General features: G+C 46.8%; 1 protein-coding gene across 5 annotated transcripts in view; it reads left to right on the top strand.

Annotated features, from left to right (window-relative positions):
• Positions 1-24753, top strand: part of LOC119436883 (nuclear pore complex protein Nup214-like) — a 253473-nt gene that overhangs the window by 150407 nt on the left and 78313 nt on the right. For all 5 annotated transcript variants that reach the window (XM_037703911.2, XM_049660065.1, XM_049660067.1 and 2 more), the window contains exons 23-24: positions 5965-6297; positions 23804-23914. In XM_037703911.2, the coding sequence (XP_037559839.1) occupies positions 5965-6297; positions 23804-23914 (444 nt within the window). The remainder of the gene's footprint in view (positions 1-5964; positions 6298-23803; positions 23915-24753) is intronic.

Here is a 24753-nt window from a genome sequence, read left to right as displayed (position 1 = left end):
GCCTCCTACGCACTTCGAGCCTAGCTCCCGTAGCTTCGACCATTTTCTGTAGTACATGTGCTTAGGCATTAGTCTACCGATTTAGTTAAACAGCGAATGTTTACAAGTTTATACGGCCGATAAAACTACTATCCGTACTTCGTATAGCTGTCTGCTAATTTGCTGTCGCAATCGATGCCTCGCCTTTTGGGTGAACCTGGGACTTTTTTGTTCATCGCAACTTTAGTGTATTGGGAGTAAATCTTGAGCGATAGTTGTATTTCTGTATGAAAGCATGAGGTGCGCGGTACTGTAAAGGATTTTTTTTCCTCTCTTTTGGTCATGGAAAACGGGTGCGCGTTACAATCGAGGGCGCGTTAGAATCGAGTAAATACAGTAAGCGTTTCTTTTTCAAATTTTCATGCCGAACCTGCATATAACGAAATCCTCTTTATAACGAAGTTTTTCGGGAATTTGTCAATTTCGTTATATCCAGGTATAACTGTACATCATTACCGGTTTTAACCATACTCGGATGTAACAATGAGCAGGGCACCTTGAACTTTCATGTGTATTCTGTGGTAAAATACACCGCTTTCTACAATGTTCTCATGCCATATTATGTGCCTATAACAATTAAATCTGTCTACTATGTGTGTGCTGAGAGGGGAAAAAATGCAAAATCCGTGAGAAAAAAAAAAGATGTGAGCTGTGACGCCCGTCTGTATACCACGCATGCAGCACGGCGTGACTTCGAAGCGTCGCCAGCCACACACACCTGTCTCCCGACTCTCTTCCATGCTTCTGACATTCGCTGCTGCTGACGTATTTTGGAGGGGTGGAAGTGCAATGGAAGAAAGGCATGCTGTGCAGCGTGCGTGGTACACGGACGCGGGTGTCGCTAAAGGTGGCGGCTCACATATTTTTTTCTTTCAAGAATTTCGTCTTCTTTTTCCTTGTTGTGCAGACACCCAGTGGCCAGATTTAATTGGTATAGCATTGTAGTAGTAAGTGGTTGTAATAAGGCTGCTGATGTGGCGGGAAAGACGTGCTGGGCTGAGTGCACCGTACACGGGCAGCAGGCGAGTGCGGCGACTCACTTTTTCCCACTTTTCAATGATCTTGCCCTACTTCACTGTAAAACCACCTTCACTGTAGAACCAGCGTATAATGACAACCCAAATTTCGGACATCGCTAGCGTGTCGCTTTATTCTTTAGACTGATCAGCGCGTGCAATGTTGCAAACATGGCGGCAGCAAATTTGACGTCATTAGGGCTCTCATCAGTGCTCTCACTTTCGTTGTTGCGGCAATTTATCAGATTTCCGAGTTCTGTATGGCCGCTGTGAAGAGCATTTCATCAACTTGGAACCAAACCACCACTTTGGTCATCAATGCTCGATGAAGCGGCACTTGTAACTCAGTGGTTAGTTTACTAGCTTGGGGGATGGTAAGCAGCAAGCTATTGTGGCAATCTTGCCCTTGGTATGTTTGTACCAGTTTACATCGGAGATAGGGCGTGAGGTCAGGTGCATGTGCTGACTGACAGCCCCGTGTGTGAAGTATAGTTTTGGTCCATGGGCAATCGGTTGGCAACTACCACGACCACCTACTAAGTATGTATGTGCACTTACTAGACGAAGCAGCTTAAGCTCACATGTGGGCACAAAAGCTATAATGTTCAAAATTGATTTTGTACACCATAGCTTAAACTGACTGACCCACAGAATGAAGGTTGCACGTGTGGTATCTGCACTTCACAACTACTTGTGACTCGCATTGGGCTGTTCAAGGGAAAATGCGAAACACATTCATGACTTCGGCCAACATAAAATTTCACGTAAATTTTATTTTCATGAATCGCAAATCCAAGCAGCAGCCTGTAAACAATTTATTCTTTGTGCTGGTGTTCTAAAAAAACAATGAAATTGATGCTGATATCTTTTTTTTTTTTTGGACTGCTTGACTCGGTCATTTTTGGGGCAAAGCTTGAGACGTACCAAAGGCGGTCAATGAAGTGTCAACTTGACGAGAGAATGCATTTCGCGCCGCTATTAAAGCATTTTTCGTACATTGCGGCCGACGCCTAACCCAACGCGTGTGCCCAGCCGATCGCGTAACTCATTTTGCGGCACATGCACCGCCACAATGAAGCGGTTTGAATTATCACAATTTCACTGCATATTTCACTGCAAGATAGTCGGCAAGCTTGGCAAGCTCGCACTTACTGGAAGTTTTATTTCCAGAAGTCGGTCAGCCTGGATTTCTTACACTCCATACATAGTAAGAAGCAAAGGCGTTTCGCGAGTCTCACAGTCCGTTAAGAGCCATAACAATGTCATTGTCGTGGGTTCTGATAACTTTTCTGATGAGGTGAAAAGGATCCATTACTTTCAAAGCAGTCGCCGGAGTCCGGGTGTCTAGCGGTTTGTCATTTTCGCCAACGATGAGAGGTTAGCATCTTGTTGACAACAGCAGCTGCGGCGCGGCCGCTCAGGTGCTATCTTGAAAGTAATCTGCGACATGCACAAAGTGAGTGCCCGCGCGGGCCTCATCTTCAACACGATCTTCGATGTGCGAAAAGTGCAGCTAGTGCCGGTAGAGGCGTGTGCGCTGTGCTTTCGACATTTAGTTCGCGGTGAAGCGAGAGACGGCACGGAGGTCAATTCACTCGCACCTATTGCCACGTCTTCTCACTCTCCAGCATCTTGACACAGAGTTTCCGCGGTCATCGAGCGAGATGTGTTCAGGTTTACCTGTGCGCACGTGACACTGTGCTCGGTAACTTATACCCGTGTCGCATGGGCACGTTTGGAAGGCCTTCCAGTCAACTGCCTTCGAAACGCCACAACTCTATCGATTCAAAGGAGTTGTCGCGCTGCTACACGGCACTTTTGAAAGGCCGTTGAGTGGTTCAGGCGTTTCTCACAAAATTGTGTGGCACTGCGGATCTTTATTTTCGTTTTCATGTCACCAAAAGTTAAAAACATTAAAAGCACTATAATTTCTGTTATGTTTGTTTATACGGTGAAATGACGGCAATATGACTGCAGCCGGCAGCACATGGAGTAGAGGGAGAGTGTACTAGACAACATGGAGGAAGCACGTCGCTGTTATCGAGAGTATGTGCAGTTCGCACATCTCAAGTGGCAAAAATACTGTATTGAATAATTAATAACACTCATATATAGTATTTTTAGAACATTTTGGTTAGATTTTTTTCTAACCACGAGTACGAGCACACTGTGAACGAGAGGGCATGTTCGCGCTGTTTTCGCTTCCGTGGCTCAAAGGCCATCAAGATTTCAATAGAGTTGTAGGGTGGGCTCCGTTGACTCGATAGACTATTGACTCGGCGGCCTTCGAAACCGCCCGTGTAGCAGCTCGAACTTGACCTTTGAGTCAACTGACTATCGGTTGGAAGACCTTCCAAACAAACGCCCGTGTGACACGGGTATTAGTTAACGAATGTTTATAAGGTTATACGGCCAATCAAACTCCGTAGTTCGTATAGCTAGATAGTTCGTATCCGTAGTTCGTATAGCTGTCTACTAATCTGCTATCGCAATCGATGTTTCGAAACTGCGAGATTTTTTTCCTTCCGCTTTCTGCCTCGGCGATCATATGTGCCTTCCCCTCGAGAGAGAGAAATTTACGTTTCTTCATTGGCGTAGCCATTTCGACCGGACACAGACCACAGAAAACAGCAGCGATTGCGGTGATCCCCTGTAGTCTCGCGCAGGCGCGTGATGACCACGCGTGGCTATGGATTGCAGTGGTTCAAATCGGTACTTTGAATTTATTTTCGTTCGCAAAAACCTCGTTCAAGCGGACGTACGATCGTCACAGCTTTGGTAGGGCCTTCTAATTTGACTACTCGGCAGTTCCAATTTCAATTCAGTCCCAGTTTCGTTCTCGGAAAGTTCGTTGAAGCGGAAATACCGCATAAAATGCCTTCATTATGAAGGGACTTTTTTTTATTACTTTCTATGGGCAGCTGAAGGGGCATCGGAAAATCTTCGCTGTGCCGGAAATTTCGTTGTAGCAGCATTCGTTATAGGGAGATTCGACTGTAGTCGTATTTGTTTTGCAAAACAGGCGCACCGTACTTTTTCAGAAGCCACTGTGTGCAACCTTCTTGAGTAAATCAACAGAAAGCCCTATGCACCGAGTGGCATGTGTTCGTAGGCCGAATTTCTTAACGAAATATTTCATTTTCCTTTCTTTTCGAACTTCGTCATTGTTTCGAATGTGCTGCCGTGTCGCTGTTATCGCTGGCATTACCACTCATTGCTGTGCATGATAAAAAAAGAGTGCGAAATGAAATTCAACGTTGCAGATTGGCAGCAGCTTTTTGTCGCTTCAAGGCTGCCATGCCCCCTTCCATCACTCGTTCATGCAGCTAACAGTGACACAATGAATTACGAAGAGAATAAGTCTTTAACAACGCGCAAAAGAACTTCCTGCAGCCTTACCATGAAACGGCGACAAAGCAGTAGTGTCAGATGCTGGCAGAACCCAACAACGATCCTCGGGCACATTTTACAGAGTAATGACACCGCGACCCCAGCGAAAGGGTTTGACGGGGCTTTGCACGTGCTGGGTCGTGCCACCTGTCAAGCTGCTAGCCATGGCTGCAGCCACCTCATTGAGAAACACGTAGAGCCACCTGCCAGAATCTCCAGCTCGACCGCAAAACGGCCCGAGTTTGTCTGAGAATTTGTTCGATATAATGGGGTTCAAATTAGAGGAAGCTCATTGAATGGAGGACTTAAGTGCAGCGCTGCATTAGGTGAAGCATGAATTATGAGTCACAGAAGTGTGGCTTCACGGCTATTGTGAAGCCATATACCGCAAGGCGAAATTCGCATATAATCTGCACCCCGACTTTACTGTTACATTGTTAGATTTTTGGTGTGCATTATAGTAAGTGCCAAAATACGGAATTTTAACAGGAGGCAGGAGCAGCAGCCAGCACACAGCCGCACGGTTGGTTTGGAAGTGCCGCCGCCACTTGAGTTGGCATATGGCTGAGAGCACGGCCGGTGGTGCGGTATGCTTGAAATCAAAATGAACTGTCGCCAAGGCTTACGTGTTCGAATTACGGGCGTTTTCAAACTTTGAAGTGCACATCATTTTGACAGGACCATAGTGTCAGTTCAAATAAACTTGTGTTCGAATTAACGAGATTCCACTGTATAACAAGTCATCAGATATAACAAAGCAAACAAAAAAACTGTCTCGCCACTATTAAAGTGTAATGAATATTGGATATGACGAAGTAATTTTTGTCTTAGACGCGACTTCATTATAACGAGGTTAAACTGTAGTATAACCTTATTTTCAACCACAGCTGCAGCACCTTTTATTGTGCTATATGTTGAGCTGTCAACGTGATCAGCAATCAACAAATTTTGCACTGTTTGGGAATCATGAATGCCGTCATCATTTGCTGTGTGTACCACAGCCTTGGACAAAAGGGAAAATCGAGCATATTTCAGCACTCACTTCAGTGTAGTGTTTAAACCCATTGCTTCCGCTCGTTCAGCGCTCCGCCGTGCCTGGTGTTCCGTGGCACATTTTCCTGCTTCGTTGAGCTTGTTCGACATTGTTAGAAAATTACTTTAAAATCTGCTACAGACATCGCATTTACAAAATGTCTGGTTGATTTATTTTGTCCACAAAAGGCTTCATGTCAGATACAGTAAAAAAAAAAAAAACTGGAAAGTGAACATAAAAGAAAAAAAGTTTAAAACGTGCAGGAATGAGGAGTGCACTTTCGCTTTTTTTTTTTTTCACTCTGAACACATCTTGGATTTTTAAACTTGGCCTTCTAATGGGTCAGCATCTAATGGGTTTGCTTCACAGTTTTTGGTGGTATGTGCTGAAAATGGATGAGCCCACTCGGAAGCCTGTATGCTGTATTTTCACTTGGTGTCCTGTCATTCGTTTTTAAACTTTTTGTTGTAAATGTTCTTTTAACAGTGACGCAGCCCGAGTTCAAGTTCAAGTATGCCGGGCAAGGTTCCTCAGGTGCGACAACACTTGCTTCAGCATTCTCTCTTGGGCCTACTAGCGCCACACCTGTCAGCTCCGGTGCTCCAGCCCAGGCTCCCATCTTCAGCTGTGCCAAGCCCAGTGTGACAGCATCAGCAGCATCAACTGGCTTCAAGTTTGGTGACCCACCTGCATCCAAGCCTGGTTTTGTGGCTGTCAAGCCATCTATGGGGCCATCTTTCGTGCCTCTTTCGCAGGCATCTTCACTGCAATCTGGAGCTGTCATTGAGAGGAAAGCGGATGCTTCAAGCGTTGCAAAAGGTTGGTGCTGTTGTATAACCATCTCGTGTTACATATCAATATGTAAGCCATAGAGCTGTATAGCTCAGGGTTTCATTAGTTATACTCAGCCACTTACTCTGTGTTCCCCCTTACCCAATGCCCTTAAATGGGCCTGTGAGGTATTTTAAATAACTTCATTTTGTTTGCAAAATTGTCTAAAATTAAATGCTTGGGTTACACATGCCAAAACCGTGATACGATTATGCGGCATGCCATAGTGGGGGATGCTGGATTAAATTCGACCTCTTGGGGTTCTTTAATGTGCACATAAACATAAGTACATGAACTACAGTTAAACCTGCTTATAACGAACCTCCATATAACGAATTCCTGGATATAACGAAGTTTTTCTATTCCCCACCGTTACTCCATAGAAGCACATGTATTTGAGACCTCTACGTAGCGAAGTGGCAGCGGGAGACCCCCTCGATATAACGAATTTTTCCTCTCCGAGAACCTAGAGATTTCGCCCCAAATTTTGTCATTTTTGCGCAAGCAGCAACCGGAAGCACCTTCTCCGCCGCGACGGAATGCGAAGTGAGCGCACGTGTGCGTGCGTGCGTGCGTGTGCGACGCGGGCCTGCATCCCTCGACCCGGCGATCTTGCCGCCGCGGGCGTGACCTTCCCCCTCCCGTCATTCAAACCTGATCCTGCCGCTAGCTGCAGCTGGCCTAACTCGCCAAGCCGGCACTCTCTCCTTTTCCAGTTGATGTTGCCGACGCGCTGGTACACGCTGTGACACATCACACTCGATGAGCGCGGACACGCGCTGTCAAACGCTGGCGGCGTGTGGAAGCGCCACTGGAGAAGCGAGCGAAGTGACCTTCGTGCTGTTGTCTATCGCTTGAATGCAAACTGAGCACCGACAACACACAGCACGCACAAAGCTACGAGCCGCCAACGCACCTACACTGCTATAGGCTCAGATTGCTTTCAAGATACGCCCCGCGCGACCGTGCGCCGCCGCGCAGTACGCAGTTGATGCCAGAGTACAGTACAGCGCCGCTCCGCTATCCCTCCCCCCTCGCTGGTGCCTCGAGCGCAACGGAAGAAGGCGCGCTTCCTCCCTGCTTTTCTTGCGCGCGCGAGATTTAGACGCGGTCGTCGGCTCCCCTCGCACGTTTTCACTCGCACATACAGCATACGGCGTGCGGCGACTGCGTTATCGTCCTTGGACCTTATACGGAATATCTATGAGCCAAAACCAATTTTAGCGCCACAACGCGTCATAGACACCATCTTTATATAGCAAATACGGATCTCAAGGGCCATACTTTTGCTGGCGGAAACTGAAAATACGTCATAGTTGTCGCTCCCGGCACTTTGGGCAGCCAATGCCATCGTCAAGCTACCAAGCCAAGCGACATGAAAAGTCAAAATGGCCGCTCGGGCCGGCGCGGGGTGGCAGTTCGCAACGTATGATGCGGGAACGGTCCCACAGTTGCGACGCAACAGAGGGGTTACCATTGCATTGGGTTCTATGGGAGCTTTGCCGGGACTGGCCTAAAACGATGTAACAGCCGGGAAAACCCAGCCCCCGGGAACGTAACAGCGGGGTTCTACTGCAACACTATACGACGCTACGATGCCATCGTGATGCTCGCTCTTCGTTTCCGATGCCTCGCGCTTGTGTGAAACGACATGCGTCCACTCATCCGGTACCTGGTGTGACATTCCAAGGATGAGTGCCTCGACGAAAACGGAAAATGGGTGCGCGTTACAATTAAGAGCGCGTTAGAATCGAGTAAATACGGTAAGCGTTTCTTTTTCGAATTTTCGTGCCGAACCTGCATATAACGAAATCCTTTTTATAACAAAGTTTTTTGGGAATTATTCAATTTCGTTATATCCAGGTTTAACTGTATTTTGCATTTTGTTCTCATTGAAATGCGGCCGCCACGGCCGGGAATCGAACCCACTACCTCAAGCTTAGAAGTGTGATGCCATAGCCACTAAGCTACTGCCGCAGGTGGCCCAGATACAGCTTCACAATATGGAGCACCCTACAGTGGTGTTTTGCGCAACTTAGCTTGTTTATCTCTTATAACGAGTTTTTCAATTGGGGCACGGCGATGTTGGCAACCTGTGGCAGCCATATTGTTTTGGTGGTGTCTGTCTAATTTGTTGTTCATTATTCAGTCACTGATGCCAAACCACCATGCCAAGTTACACAATTGAGCAGCACGTCCAAATGATAAAACTTCATTATCAAATGACTGTTCGTTAGTGCAAACATTGCGCCCATTTTACGGCAGACATGGTGGCTCTTCAAAGTCGACTCTCCAACGTTTGGTGGCCAAATTCAAGACGACCGGTTCGTTAAAGAATCAGCCAACACCCGTACTTCAAAGGAACGCCAGATGGGCCGAGAACATCGCTGCGGTCCGTAAAAGTGTGCAGGAGAACCCGACGCAGTCAATTCCTCGCCATGCACAGGAACTCGGCCTGTCGTAGACTTAATTTGTTGAATTTTGCGTTGGGACTTGGGCCTACATTCGTACAAGATCTAACTGACCCAGCTCAAAGTAATGACCATAGACAACGCCATTTGTTCACTGACTGGGCTTTGGAGCTTTTGGAAGAGGACCTCAGTTTTGGCCAAAAATCATCTTTAGCAACGAGGCGCATTTTTGGATGAATGACTATTTTAACAAGCACGATTGCCGTATATGGGATGACGCCAACCCACAGAAAGGTATCCACAAAAAGTTACTGTTCGGTGCGAATTTTGGGCGAGCGGCGTCATTGGTCCGTACTTTTTTGAAAACGACGTTGGTTAGGCCATCACCATCAACGGCGAGCTCTACAAAATGATGATAACCGATTTCTTTTGGCCCAAATTTAATTATATGTACGTAGACGACATGTGGTTTCAGCAGGACGGCGCTACGTGCCACACAGCGGACGCCACGATGGACATTCTGCATGAACGATTTGAGGGTATGGTTATCTCTCTCAGAGGTGACGTGAATTGGCCGTCAAGATTGTGCGATTTGACCACGCTAAACTTTTTCTTGTGGGGTTTCCTGAAGTCGCAGGTATATGCCAATAAGCCGCAATCAGCCGTTGCCCTTAAAGCCAGTATAACCCAGGCCATCGCTCAAGTTCAGCCAGATGTATGTGGCAGAGTCATTGAAAATTGGACCACTCAGATTCGTGCCTCCGTGAGAAGCCGCAGCGGACATTTTAATGATGTTATAATCTCTACATAATGGTATACTACATGGGCCTTTCAAATAAAAAAATAATTCCGTTAATACCTCACACACAGTTTGTTTTATTCCATTTCAACATCGACCAGCTCTTATTGAAAAACCCTTTAGTAGGTTCAAATTAAAGTAGAACGTTTAGTAGGATCAAATTAAAGTACTAGAAACAGATAGTGTCCAACCTCATGGCTGCTTTATTTGGCAGCATCTACCACATACTAATGAGCACCCAGTTTTTATTTGTTCAAAGTAGAAAACAATGTGCACTCAAATCTAACATGCACTCAATTTTCTAAGAAGAAAAATTAAGCGTGCCTCGGACTCTGGCAGTCGGAAACGGATCAACCTGCTGAGTTTGCCTTCACAAAATGGAAATTAATTTACACTGTGGAGGTACCGCAGCAGCCATGTTGCGAGTAGTTCAAATTTCGGTATCAGGCAATGCCACTCGTGACCGAAAAAAAAATATATATATTCAGCCGGTTCAGCACAGGTGTGGTGACAGGTGATCTGCTTTTGGTTGAGAAAAGTGCCTTCCCCACCCCACCCCTTGCGTTTCATGGGTGACGACTGCTGCCTTGGTGCACCATCGTCGTTTTGTTGCTGTGTGCAGTATCAATAGAAATACAGCAGAACATTGGCATGACTCATTTCTTCTCACCTTGAAGCGCACTGCTGGTCACCTATGCCAATTAGTTTCCATTTTGTAGTAAAAGTAGCATGAGTGAAGAAGAGTAGCTGTAGTTGTAGTAGCATGAGTGTCACAGAAGAAAAGCACTTTCAACCATCATTCCAGAGTCCATCCACGACAGTTAGGAAATTTCCAGAGCAGACCACTGTGTTCATCTCCTCATATCTCGGTCTTTAGGGTCGCATTCTTGACCATCACGATGCTCTTGCTGTGTGCAAAGGACGAGCGAACGATTTTATTTGGGGTTGCAAGAACTGAAAGGATAGAGTTCTGTTGTTCCGTAACTGTCTTGCAGAAGGCTAGCAGCTGAACATCGGCCAGCTGGGAAATGGGGTAAGCAGCTGTGGACAGCCTACAAGAGAGTAGAGTAGGCAGGGTCGGAGAGAACAACAAAAAGAGAAAAGAGGCTATTTACAGTGTTTGTATTATTTATAAATGCTGCGGAAAGTTCCGTGCTGCGCTGGCAGAACTGCCTGCCCAGAGTTTTCGGTACATATGTAGGTGCAGCCGGGTATCAAACACCGACTGCTCCAGAAAGTAGCACAGGCTCTAATGAGCTGCACGGTCACAGTAGACGGTTCAATGCTATCAGCAGGTGGCCCGCACATGGTAGTAGAGGTAGCTCAGCGTTGCATAGCCAGACCTTTCTTGTTCCCCGAGACGTAAAGTCTCGTCTGTGCAAGCCGTGGACACAAGCTCGCATGTGAATTTCGCCTAGTGCCCACGAGCTACGCTGTTCTAGCACATGAGAAAAATAGGAAAGTACATGATCAAAAGGCACTGAAGCTACTGTACGCTTCCCAAGGGGAACATATATAGTAACTCCCAAAGCGCATCCTTGTAGCACTCCCTGTGCAAACAGCAAAATTGCACATCAGCCTTGTACAGCCTGTGGAAGCATCTTGAAATGGAAAAAATGAAATATGCTAAAACTTAATAAAATCAGCAAGAATGTGTGGGGTAAATAAAAGGTAATAAAGATTATTATTATCAGTATTAAGAGTGCCTATCATACTTGTGTATAGACAGCCGTTGCGAGCACATGCATGCACATGCAAGAAAGTATGATGGAGGCTATCACTTTTTGCAGATAGGGCACATATTACAGTAGAAAAAAATCAAGAAAAAAGAAAAGGTCGGTCCAACACTACCTTAAACCGAATCGCAGGCTGGGGGCAATCCCCTCTCCACCAGCAAATTAGTGCACTTCTGAAGATGTTACACTGCGACGCTGCAGTACAAACGTTTGGTATTCACCCATGATCATTGGGGCCATGCAAAGGTAGGGCAAAGTTAATGTGTAGATTAAAAATGTACCTCATAATAAAGGCAGGACCCCCATATCTAAGATATGGCATGTATAAACGACTGAGTGGACTACTTTAGACAGCATGTTTAATTTGTCTCTCAGCAAACTGGGCATTAAGGTTAGCTCTTAGAGTCTGTGTACCTAAACAATGGAAAACGAAAGTGGTGTCCAGCAAGAAATTCATAATACATAGCACAATATATTGTACAGTCGAGTCCTGCTACAACAAAATTACGGAACACACGAAAGATTACGTTGTGGAGGAACTTCGTTGACGCAAAATTAGTATGTCTGTATGTACGTGAAACGGCAAAGCCGCAAATAAAACCGAAACCATCGTCCGGGAAATCTTCGCGATGGTGTGGGGGCAAAGGTTAACACAGACTGAAGGCGGTCAATAAAGTGTCAACTTCACGAGAGAATGCATTTTGCGCCGCTGTTCCAGCATTTTTCCTACATTACGGCCGATGCCTAACTCAACGCGCGTGCCCGGCCAATCGCGAAACACTCATTACAAGTTTATACGAACTAATTAGTTCATATAGCTGTCTGCTAACTTGCTATATCGCAATCGATGCTTTGCCTTTCGGGCGAAACTGCGACTTTTTTTCCTTCTGCTTTCTGCCTCGGCGATCATATGTGCCTTCGCGCGAGAGATAAATTTATGCTTCTTCGTTGGCATAGCCATTTGGACCAGAAGCACACACCACAGAAAACGGCAGTGATTGTGGTGATCCCGTGCAGTCTCGCATAGGCGCGTGTGACCATGCGTGGCTATGGATTGCTGTGGCGTAAATCGGTACTTTGAACTTGATTTCGTTCGCGAAAACCTCGTTCAAGCGGACATACGACCGTCGCAGCTGTGGAAGGGTCTTCTAGTTTCACTACTCGACAGTTCCAATTTCTATTCAGTCCCAGTTTCGTTCTTGAAAAGTTTGTTGAAGGGGAAATACCGAATAAAACGCCTTCGTTATGGAGGGACTTTTTTTTTTATTACTTTCTATGGGCAGCCGACTGAGAATAAGAAAATATTCAATGTGGTGGAAATTTTGTTGTAGTGGCATTCGTTGTAGGGGGATTTGACTCTAATAATAAATAGTATCTTATTTTACGATGGTCCACTTGCAAGTACGAGGTATTGCCTCTGCAAACGTATCGTTAGCGAAAAATAATGCGTACACATAACATGTGACTGCACGTATTTCGTTTGCAACATCACCAGTAGTTTCTTATGCTTGTTACAGATTTTTTTTGCTTATCTTCTTCATCAAAATGCAGTTGTTGCAGCATGATATCGAACCGCGACCTTGAGATGGGCAGCTTAAGTTCCTCTCCTTTGAGCAATGTATATTTTTCATGCCTCAGGTGGAAAGCGCCAGACAAGGGGATAAATATAATTTTATTCCCTACTTTTACAGATGGTGGCGGCGCCACGTGGTTTGTTTGCGAACCAGTAGCGCAATGATCGGCCTTGGTGGTTCAGGCATCTGTTGCCTTTTCAGGCGCAGAAAGAAGTGCGGGTAACTTGCCTATCAATGCCTTTCCAAAGTATTTGAGTATTGTTTATTATTCATGTCTCAGGCCGAAAGTGCCAGACGAGGGCATAAATATAATTTCATAGAAAAGAACATTAGTAAAAAAATCCTGTGGGACTAATGTGTGACAATCGAACACATATACGGGGTGATTGTTTTTAAGTTTTCCATAATTTTAAAAAATCACGTGTGGCATGTACAGTTAAACCTAGATATAACGAAATTGACAAATTCCCGAAAAACTTCGTTATAAAGAGGATTTTGTTACATGCAGGTTCGGCACGAAAATTCGAAAAAGAAACACTTACCGTATTTACTCGATTCTTACCGCTTATCGATGGCGTCGGAGCGTCGTATATTATAGGCTGTTAATAGTCCGATGTTATCAGCGCGGCGGCCAGCGTCGTTTGCGGCCAGTAACGCTATGCCGGTTGCGCTGCGCCAGCCGAAACGCCATCTCCTCTATACTCCGACGCCGTCTGCTGTTATCTTCAGAGCGTGCGCAGAACGATCCCAAGCCCACGTGCCGCTTTGAACGGCTGTCTGCGACCATCGGCGAAGCGGCATGGGCGCCTTTATTTCTTTGCGCAAAATGGCATTGTGGGTCGGCGCAGTCGCCGCGACGAACGCGCGAATGGGTCAGGAGCTAATTCAGCGCCGGTGCGCTCGAGGAGGTCATTATCAACAACGTGACGTAGCATGCGTGCGCGTGCGCACTCTACGTTAGTGAAGTGAAGCACAGAGACTTGCGCAGTAACCAAAGAGTGGCGCTGCCAGCGCGTTGAAAAAAAAAACATATATTTTTTTTTCTTCCGCAAGATCAACTGGAAAAGAAGAATGCCGGCTTGGCGGGCTAGGCCAGCTGCAGCAAGCGGCGGGATCAGGTTTGAATGAAGGGAGGGGGAAAGGTCACACCCGCGGCACCAAGATCGCCGGGTCGAGGGATGCAGGCCCACCTCGTGCACGCTCGCACGCACGCACACATGCGCTCGCCCTCGCCTCGCCTTTCCTTGAGTGTTTGTTTTATGGGTTACATTTCGTTCTAGTCTTATTAAAGGTTTGCGTGTGTTCTACGGCAAACGACTTTGTCCTCGATTGGGTTCTCCGAGGCGGACCGTCTGAACCATTAAACAAAAGAACCTGCATCACAGTGTTACATGAAGCAAGGTGGGATCGCCTACTGTGGGCTAATAATATTAGGGGCGAAGCACCTTAAGGCCGAGCCTTGTCCCTCGTAGTTGTCCTTTGTCCGTAGCTCTGGTTTGCATGTATACTGTGTATACCAGAGCATGTACATGTGTACATGTGTAGTGTACACATCTACAGTATATATATATATGTACAGTATATGTACGCCAAGCTCCGGCTTCCGGAGAACGCTTCCGGCGTTTTGCCCAAATGATCCCCCGGTGCTTCGCCCACTCATCGTCATTCACTTCGTGGATATGTGGTGATTTTTTTGCCTGAAACTTCCATTCAGCTGGTTTCTTGGTGAAAGCGATTAGAGGCGCACAATGGACAAACCCCTTTTCTGGTTTGCTATCTAACCCATAGGTTGCACTGCCTGCAGTTAGATAGAATATAACTTGTAGTGCGAGCATGGAACACATGCACCGAGCAACCCATTCATTGTCTTATGTATTGGCTTACCCTCTCCCTGTTATTGTGCGTCGTCTTTTTTGTGTAACACCCACAGCAGCTGTCTACAGCACATTTTTTTTTTTTTTTTCTTTTCTAGTGAGCTTGTGCGCAGGACGAGAAAAAATGAACGGGTTATTACATTCAAACAGCATACGCAAATAGAGGCACTGTTGCTTCGAACAGAAAGGACAATGCACCACGCATGGCACATATGGGGTGATAATTTTTACGTTTTCTGGAATTTTTCAAAAGCACTTGTTGCAGATAACATAGTTCCTAGTCCTTGAGCTTGATTAACTTGCACGAGAAATAGAAACACATATTCAACAAATTTTTTAAAATCACTAATTAACCTCTTAATTACTTTATGACGTGTATTGCAATTTACTAAATGTAGCCGGCGAGTTTGCAAGGTATATTGACTTAAAATTAATTTCCAGCATGACACCAGTTTGGAGATAAGCAGTATGGAGCTCACTGTAAAAATGTACTGTTCGACTTACTTTTCAACTTACTTTTATGCCAATTGGAGCAGAAAAGTAACTGGAATGCCTGTGTATTTCGTCCTACACTTTTGGAAATACATAATATCTTGAAACTGGCATCATCCCGGAGAATCATGTGAAGTGGATACGTCTTGCAATCTCACCTGCTACAATTTGTAAATTGCAATATGTGCCGTAAAGTAATTGAGAAATGATTCAGTAAAGTTTTGTTAATTGAATATGTGTTTCGATTTTTTGTACTAGTAATGTCCGCCTCTTTGGATAATCCAGCTCAAGGACAAGAATTATGCTACAGTTAAACCTGCTTATAACGAACCTCCATATAATGAATTCCTGGATATAACGAAGTTTTTCTATTCCCCGCCGTTACTCCATAGAAGCACGTGTATTTGAGACCTCTACGTAACGAAGTGGGAGCGGGAGACCCCCTCGAATTAACTAATTTTCCCCGCCGACAACCTAGAGATTTCGCCCCAAATTTTCTCATTTTTGCGCGAGCAGCAACCGGAAGCGCCTTCTCCGCCGCGACGGAATGCAAAAGGGCGGCGTCGCACTAGGCGCGCTCGAATTCACGGTGACTGCGAGGCGAGACCGAGCGCACGTGTGCGAGGCGGGCCTGCATCCCTCGACCCGGCGATCTTGCCACCACAGGCGTGACCTTTCCCCCTCTTTTCATTCAAACCTGATCCTGCCGCTTGCTGCAGCTGGCCAGATCGCCATCGGCATTTCAATATGGCCGCCTTCTACGCACTTCGAGCCTAGCTCCCGTAGCTTCGACCATGTCCTGTAGTACATGTGCTTACACATTAGTCTACCGATTTAGTTAAACAGCGAATGTTTACAAGTTTATACGGCCGATAAAACTACTATCCGTACTTCGTATAGCTGTCTGCTAATTTGGTGTCACAATCGATGCTTCGCCTTTCGGGCGAACCTGGGACTTTTTTGTTCATCGCAACTTTAGTGTATTGGGAGTAAATCTTGAGCGATAGTTGTATTTCTGTATGAAAGCATGAGGTGCGCGGTACTGTAAAGGATTTTTTTCCCTCTCTTGTGGTCACGGAAAACGGGTGTGCGTTAGAATTGAGTAAATACGGTTTCTTTTCGAATTTTCGTGCCGAACCTGCATATAACGAAATCGTCTTTATAACGAAATCGTCTTTATCTTCACGACTGTGCCTGCACCATAGAGTTTCTATGGCCTGCCCGCTGCGCCACCGTCGTCACGAGCTTCTGCGCGCTGCTGCTTGCTGTGCCACCGCCTTCGCGGAATGAAGGAGCAAGCACACACGGCAGTTGAGCCGCACTATATCCTGCATTCAAGAGGAATGGCTTTTCTGCTTAACACGGATGCATCTGCAGGCAAGATGGCGGACCTATGCGCAACTCTGCTCTCGTATGGAGCATATACTGTAACTCTACCCTGCGATTGCGCGCTGGCCAACTGGCCCCTCATTCCGCGCCGTTCTGCGAACGGTTTAAGGCGCTCGGGCTCGTCTTTGTTCGTTGCGTCGAAGTCGTTCCTGGCCACGTGGTTTCTCAGCCTTGTTTGACTCACCGCCGTTTTAAGCTGTGTGTTAATGTTACTGGCAATTAAAGCTCCTACCGCAACTGCTCGACAGAAACAGCTTTGCTGGAAAATTTTGCTGGATTTTGTAAGGTCGCACACAGGCTGTGTTTCTTGGATTGTCAGGGTATATCTTGATAATATTTCAGCCATATATTAAGAATAATTCGAGAAAAACAAAACTTCTGTAATGCACCTTTCAGCGTAGCGTTTTGCAATTTTCTCATGCACACTGAGGTAGCATCTTCTAAATTATTTAATCTAACCGTTATAGAATTATGTCTCTTCTTGTCTTCATGTCTGCATCTCATTTTTTCGCTGTTTCTTTCTCAAGTATCAGTATGAACCAACTGGCCAGCAAGCAGCACTTCTATAGAATTCTAGAAGTGGGCATGTAGTAATTTTCAGCCAACCAGACGCTTTTCTGAATAACATCCCTGCATTCTCCCTTTCTAGTCTCTGTTTCCTTCCCAGGTAGCTTTACAAACATATCCAACCAACAAAGATATTATTCTAACTCGAACTTAAGGGGAAGTTTTAGCTCGGGGGTTCCTATCTAAATACATGGGAAATCGGTAATTATTTTTCAGAGCAGCCACTGCACCAGATCTGATGAGTTACGTTGAATTTAGAAGAAAAATTTAAAATGTAGTGATCTCAGAAAGCAATATTTTATTTAGGCTGTCTACATTTTTACATATTTTTTTTTAAATCTCAAAATTTCAAAAACAAAACTTGACCTATATAACTCTGTACCTCAGCAACTGAGAACGATATTGCAATCCTGTAAACTGCACCTAATAATACATCTAAAGCAGACATCAAATGATATATCATACGCCACCCTGAAACATACCACTAATTTGCGAATGTTGCATTTGCAAGCCCTTCCAAATATTGTAACAAATTGACATCAGTTCTAAATTCATGCATAAAATTTATTCGCTATGATGCTCCAACGGATGCAGTTTATAGAAATGTGATGTTTGTTTTTCGTGGCTGAGTTTCGGATTTGTAAACTTCATGCTTCTATTTTTTTTTTTTTTTCAAATTTAGCAATTTCCTGCAAGTCTTAAAAAATATTTAGTGTAAGTAAAAATTGTATTTGCTGCAGTCACTGTAATTTAACTTTCGCTCTTAAAGGAGTACTGACACAAAAATTTTCGAGCTTGTTTTTTCTGCTGTAATAAGCAGCTAATGACCCAGTAATCACGGCGCGAAACCTCATTTGCTTCAGAACGCTACAGGTAATTATTTGGAGTCTTCTTTACAGCGACCAGTCCAAGTTTCGGTTTCAGAGAGCAACGAGATGAGCGAAGAGGGATTGTAAACACAGTGAGCACGTGATCGCACATAACTGTGACGTGATCAAGCCAGCGCGCTCGCAGGCGAGCGAGCTTCGTGTTGCTAGTTCGTCTGCTACGCCTGCGCGAGCTTTGCGATGCCGTCGCCGTCCTCGTTTTCGTCATCCAGCGGCGACTATTTCCTCCAGGCGGGAGTCGCCACCGTATTAGACGTGGCCAACCACTTTTGATTCGATCCACCACAGGCGAGCTGGCGATCGCTTGGAAACAGTATAGGCCTAGCTCTCTGGCCGTCTGATCAGGAGCCGACGGCCCTTGCGATCCGTCCGCAGCTCGTAACAAAGCACCTATATTCGTCAACACAATCAATGTCTGCACATTTATGACGCTCATAACTGACAGTACAATTAGTTTTGCCGACGGCGTTGGTAGCGATGAGAAAACACGTTAGCAAGGCGAGCCGCTTCGTAGAGACGATTGCTGCGGCGGCTGCGCCGACCGCTTGCGAGCCAAAATCACGCCAACGATTAACCATATCGTACAACGTTTCATAACATGCACACTTTCGAGGGCACTTTACTCTAATAGTTATCTCGTGTCAGAAACAATTGAGCCGATTTTTGTGTCGCCGTCGAACGAGACCAGCGTCTCGAACCTCCTTGGTCTCGACCAGGGAGAAAAAAAACAAAAAAGCACCGGGACGATCGGAGCGGCGAGAAACTTGCTCGCCGGCCCCGCCCCGACGGCAGCGCAAATTCGTGACGTAGTCCTCTGCGCAGCCGCCGCCGGCGACTGCGGCTGCGCAGAGCGGCGGCTGCGCAGAGGACTTTCAACATGGCTCTGAAGCGGAAAAAAAGAAAATATAAAGAAGTGAAAAGCGCGCGCTATCATCGTCCAATAGGAGATAAAGGAGAGAGAGTAGCGGCGTTTATCAAAGGATGGCGGTACTATTCTTATATAGGTAAAGCCCCTATATTTATAAAAGTAGCGCCATTCTTAGATCTTGCCGCCACCGCGCTCAGCCGGCGCTTCCTCCTCGCCCTCTCTTAGCCGCCTCCTGTCGCCCCAGCCTCCTCCGCTCCCCCATTGGCCAATCCGTGTCACGTGGAAGTTCGCGTCGCGCTTTTGTATATTTTTTTCTTTCCAGCGCGCTCCGACTGCCATTCTCGGGCCTGTGCGACGAAAGTGCTGTACGCACAAACGGATCAAACGTGTTAGGGACAAGAACTTCGTTGTGATGGCATGCTGCTGCGCCTTAAGTTGCCGCAACCGACAAGGCGAGGGCAAAATGCTTTTTTTGTTTACCATCCGGCGTGCGCAAACGCTTGCTGCGCACTTGATATTTGCGCCGTCTCGCATCGTCGCGTTGCTACTTCCAAAACGGCATTATTAAGACCAGTTACTGACTGACGAAGCAAAATCGCGCCTCAAAAACGTCTCCGCAGGGCGCGATCGAAGTTTTCCTCGGATTTCCTCTGGTAGCGCGTTAGCTGTCGTCTGCCACGGAGGGCCCGACGCAGGCGGCGCCACTGTCGATATCGCGCCTCGATCGCCCTGGTCGCGCCGAGCGCGATAGTGGAACGGAGGAGGAGGGAAGTGGATGGCGCTACTTTTATAAATATAGGGGCTTTATATATAGGGACTGCAGTGAACGAGAAGTATATTTTCTAGTGCACTGTAATAGGGACTATGTGGACGGTGCTCTTTCGTCGTCTGCTGCCGCGCTTCGGATCGTCGCGAAACAAGGAGCTCGCGTTATTCGTACATGAAAGCAGCCGAAAGTGACTGGATTGATTTGTAATCAGATAAATGCCCTAATCATCGACTGCCGTCTTTTGTTCGCCTTATCTTTTCATTGGATGGATTAAACCTAACAAATGTTTAAAATTATCGCTCGGCGCAGGACGCGCTTGCATGTATCGGAAGTTTCTCGAACTTTGTCGATGCTTCTATCCGTTCTGTTGTCACCGACGCTTATGTAATCTGATTGTATGAGCGACGCGAACTGTCTAGTACTTTCTGGAAGACACGAGGGCACCAGGGATTACTCTCGAACCTTCGATGATTCATGTAGAAAAGCCGACGCGTTTCGGCGCTGATCAGATTTCGACGATCGCCGACTGTGTTCGCAGCTCTCGTTGTGCTTCGAGTGCAACTTTCTTTGATGGGCACAGGTTCGCTCAATAAAAAGTCCGTTTCGTCATTCACAGATTTGCGACTGTTTTCTTCACCGCAACTACTACGTGACAATATATACAAATTCAGTGACGGCAGATTCTTTTTCCTGTTTTGATAACTATTTTCATAAATATCTAAACGACCGCTAACACAGTACCATGACGATTCCGAATGTATCGGGTGCACTACATATGTCAAGGGCGTGTCGCAAGATCTTTTTGCGAATGGTTGTAAATAACACGTTTACGATCGAATGCCAACATCCTGGCCTCCAGCAAACCCTCAGTGAGCTAAATAATCCGCTCCGTACTTGCCACTTCGCGGCGCGTATAAGCTATGACGCTCAAAGGCTGGCGGAGGGCACGGACGCACCAGCCTTACCGCCGTATTCAGAAATGCAACTTAGCTTGAAGCCCATGCTTGACTTGATTTAAAGGAGCCTGGCGTGAACATGCCATGGACACTCATTGCGTTTGCTTCGGCACGTTCACAATAGGCGTCACTTAAGTCAAGCACGGACTTGAAGCGAAGTTGCATTTCTGAATACGGGGGTTAGTGTCCTACAGCAAGTGCGTCTCAGACACATAGTGGCCGTACGAAATAATAGTTGAACGACTAAACGAACGAGCAAACGACTAAATTAACGACGACTAAACCAGCCGGTGAACGAGCGGGCGACCGCATGTTTTCTTTGCGAGTGCTCCACCACCGCATCGTAACCTTCACACACTTTAAAGCTCTCGCGAATTAGCACGTAGTACGTCTCAAAGACCTATGATGCTGTCGTTAGGCGACGAACGCACCCCATAACTCGATTTCGGGAGAGCACGCACGCTTTTCATCGGTGCCTTTGTATCGCAAATCCATCGGGTGGCCTCCAACGACGAACAAGAACCAAAGAGGCAAACAGGGGCCGTATTCTGAAACGTTCGCCTAGGCGAAATCAGCGTGCGCGCTGATTGGCTGGTTGAGCAAAATTGAATGACGTCGGGCTCAACCACCCAATCAGCTCATCCAATTTTGCTAAAACAGCCAATCGGGGCACGCCTGAAAGCGAAAAAAGAAATTTCGCCTAGGCGAACGTTTCAGAATACGGCCCCAAAGCTATTCGCTCTAAAGAAAGCTAGTAACCACAAAAGGCAGAGTTGCTTTCCTAAGATGAGTTTTCATGCACGAGCCTCCAATGTCAAAAGGATTGAGCTGAATCGTAAAAGTTTCGTTTTCACGTTCTCAGACGCAGTTTCGCGTGCCCGCGAATTCAAGCCTGTTGGCGTGCAAAACGATTAAGCTTCTTGCCTTTGCTGAAACTAATTTCGCATCCGAAGGCGCAGCAGGTCATGGTGATGGAAATTGCCGTGAAGCGACGTCGCACTTGCCGCAAAACATAGTTCCAGGCGTTCTCAAACCAAAGCATCACGGAAGAGCAACAGCACCTACATGTGCTCCTGCTCCCTCAAGGGCTGCAGAAGATAGCGCCAACCCCTTCCCTTTCCAAATGAACCACTTAGTAGCCAGTCGGTAGACGCTTATCAGGCGAAAATGGCGATGGAGCGCGATCGTAGACAAACGCAGCCAGCGCCCGGCGGCGCGACGGCCCACGTGGTGCCATTAGGCCAATACCGACGCGGCGACGGCCTCGGACTACTGTACTCGGACAGTGCGTGCGAGGAGGAGGCGGCATTCTTCAAAGCGTGACGCTACTTTTTACATTGAGGGGCTTTAGGCGGTGGCGCCGAACACCACGCTCTCCGGTGTTCTCTTTAATAGTGAACCGCTCTGTACTGTCGGCTTCACCCTTGTGTAGAGCGCGTGAACGGCAGCCTCCGGGGCGCTCCGGAGGCAGCCAGTGACGTCCGACGTCTAACATTTGGGCCGAACATCTACCGTTAGACGTCGCTGGCTGGGTCCGGAGCGCCACGGCAGCCGCTGTTCCCGCGCTCTACACAGGAGTGACGCCGACTGTACTACGTCGAGCACGAGACGTGGGATGCCGCTAGTCTAGTAACGTTGGGATGCCGTCCTTTCGTCGTAATCTTCGTCTAAAACACGGAAGTCCAAGAAACGACGCAGATGACGCCGTTTAAGTAAGTTTACCGAAGGAACCCGGCTACGACGCCATGCTGCCACACGTTGCCGACGAAGAGGTTATCGACGTTGCCGCCTGCCGCCGAAGAAGCACGACAACTCGCCAGCCTGCGCATCAAGAGCCAGCAAAGGACGGACAGCCGACGCTACAATCTTCGACGGCGCTACGTGGAATACCAGCCCGGCGGCCGTGTTTGGGCTTGGATGAGGACTTGGAAGCTTTTACGCCGCTATTTCGGACCCTACAAGATCATCTTACGCATTGGCGCGCTGAACTATGAGGTCGTGCCTGCCAGACGCTATTTCGCAATCGCTGCGCCGCCGCTCACGACCTGGAATAGTCCATGTTGTGCGCGTTAAGCCGTTCTACCAGCGCTAACGAACCTTGGGACTTCGCTTCTTTGTGCCGTTCAACCAGCGCTAATGAACTTTGGGACTTCGCTTCTTTGAACCGTTTTACCAGCGCTAACGAACTTTAGGACTTTGTTTCTTTATTGCATTATTTTTCCTTTTTTTAAAGTGTGCTTTGTTTGTCGCTATCGTGTTGTGTTTGTAGCGTCGGGACGGTGCTTTTTAGGAGGGGCCCGGGCCATTCACACGCATACTTTATCTTTCTTCGGTCATCGCATTTCACCGGCTAACAAATGCTAAACGTCATCGCTCGGTGCAGGCCGCGCCTGCATGCGTGCATGAGAAGTTTCCCGAACGTTATCGATAGTTCTATCTGTTGGTTGCTGTCACGAAACTTTTGTAATCTGATTGTATGCGTGACGCGAATTGTGTAGTACTTTCTGGAAGCCACGCGGGCACCAGTGATTACACTGGAACCTTCGATGAGTCGTGTTTAAAAGCCGACGCGCTTGACCCGCTGATCAGATTTTCGACGATCGCCGACTTTGCTCACCGCTATCTGTGTGCTTGAACGTTACTTGTTTTGTTGGGCACAAGTTCGCCCAATGGGCAGCCAGCGCTGAAACTTCGCGTGCCAGCAGCAGCGCCGTAACACACCGCCTAGCGAATGGTGGAAACCGTTTTCAGCTGCAAATGCTGCGATTTCGCGTCATAAATTGCGCCGCTCATATTGAGGTACAGTACATGTCCAGATTTTGGCTAGAACGTATGAGCGCAATGGTATGGCCGTACGGCCAGAGCTTGGCTGGATGCATAGAGCTAAAGCAAACGTTGATACTGGCGCGCGTCTGATATCCAAAAATGTCGTACCATTTTCGTGGCCTCCCTATCGATGGCGTCAGCATATTTTAGGTGCACACCCAAACTGCTGTAGCGCCTCCTGGCCAGCGCTGGTTCCCCATAGAGAGTTAAATTTGTAACTCGCATTTTTTTTTTTTTTTTTTACACTGCGTCGTTCTTCACTGTCACTTCAACGTGACAATATCGTGGCACATAAAAACCCAGAATTAAAATGTTTATTTAGCATTTCATTTTACATCTTTTGTAGGAGATGCAGAGCCACTTTATGAAGATGTGACACCTCCAAGGTCCCCCACACCAGAACAAGAAAGCAAAGCAGCTGTTTCTACCACAAAGGACATTCCCATCTCCACTGCGGGTTAGTACACTTCATTTGAAGTTAAAAAAAAAGTGCTGTTCATTTTGTCATGTATCAGTGATTGCAATCACAGCTAACGAAAAGCGAAAAAATGGACAAACAAAAAAAAAAGAAAATTGAGTCGCTAAAGTACATGATTTGAATGTGAAAGCAAATTTACTTCTCTAATTTGTTACGTCCATGATACCTGACATCTACATTATCACGGTGTCTTTCACAACTGTTCAATAATCCGCCTTGCTCTTATTTGTTCCAACCTTAATCTATCTTGCTCTAATGTTTACCAACCTTAATTGACTTAATCAACCTTAATTCACCTTGCTCTAATTTGTACCAAGCTTAATCCACTTTATTTCACCCTAATTCGCTTTACTCCACCTTAAGTCACCTTACTCTTAACTTGCTCCAACTTGTCAACACATGACGTGGCGCCACCTCCTTCCGATTGGCTGCACCGTCGCGTGGCCAATGACGCCCACACTGGGCGACACCTTTAGTCACCCAGATGGCTGCGACGTGACGTGTGCAATGATGCACACACTAGGCACGCCTTTAGTCTGTCAGAACCATGGAGCCATCGTGGCATCGGGGAAGCATGCTCATCTCGCCACCTGGTGGCCTGCGTTTGATTCCCACCCAGGCCCAAATGTACCAAATTTTCTTATCAAGGTTATTAATTTACTTTGTTTACAGGAACCTCCCTGAGAAATTTCTTGACATGTTTTTACTCTCTATGCCGTCGGCCATTTTTAGTACCATCGCTTGATAATGCCGAATATTCTGCCTCATTGGACGTATAATGCCTTCGCGTTAATAACCTCTAATGCTGCATTAAAGGG

This window comes from Dermacentor silvarum, chromosome 1, assembly GCF_013339745.2.
Source record: "Dermacentor silvarum isolate Dsil-2018 chromosome 1, BIME_Dsil_1.4, whole genome shotgun sequence".
NCBI classification, from domain to species: Eukaryota; Metazoa; Arthropoda; class Arachnida; order Ixodida; family Ixodidae; genus Dermacentor; species Dermacentor silvarum.
Note: the sequence above shows the minus strand (reverse complement) of the source record. Positions and strands in the feature narration are given on the sequence as shown.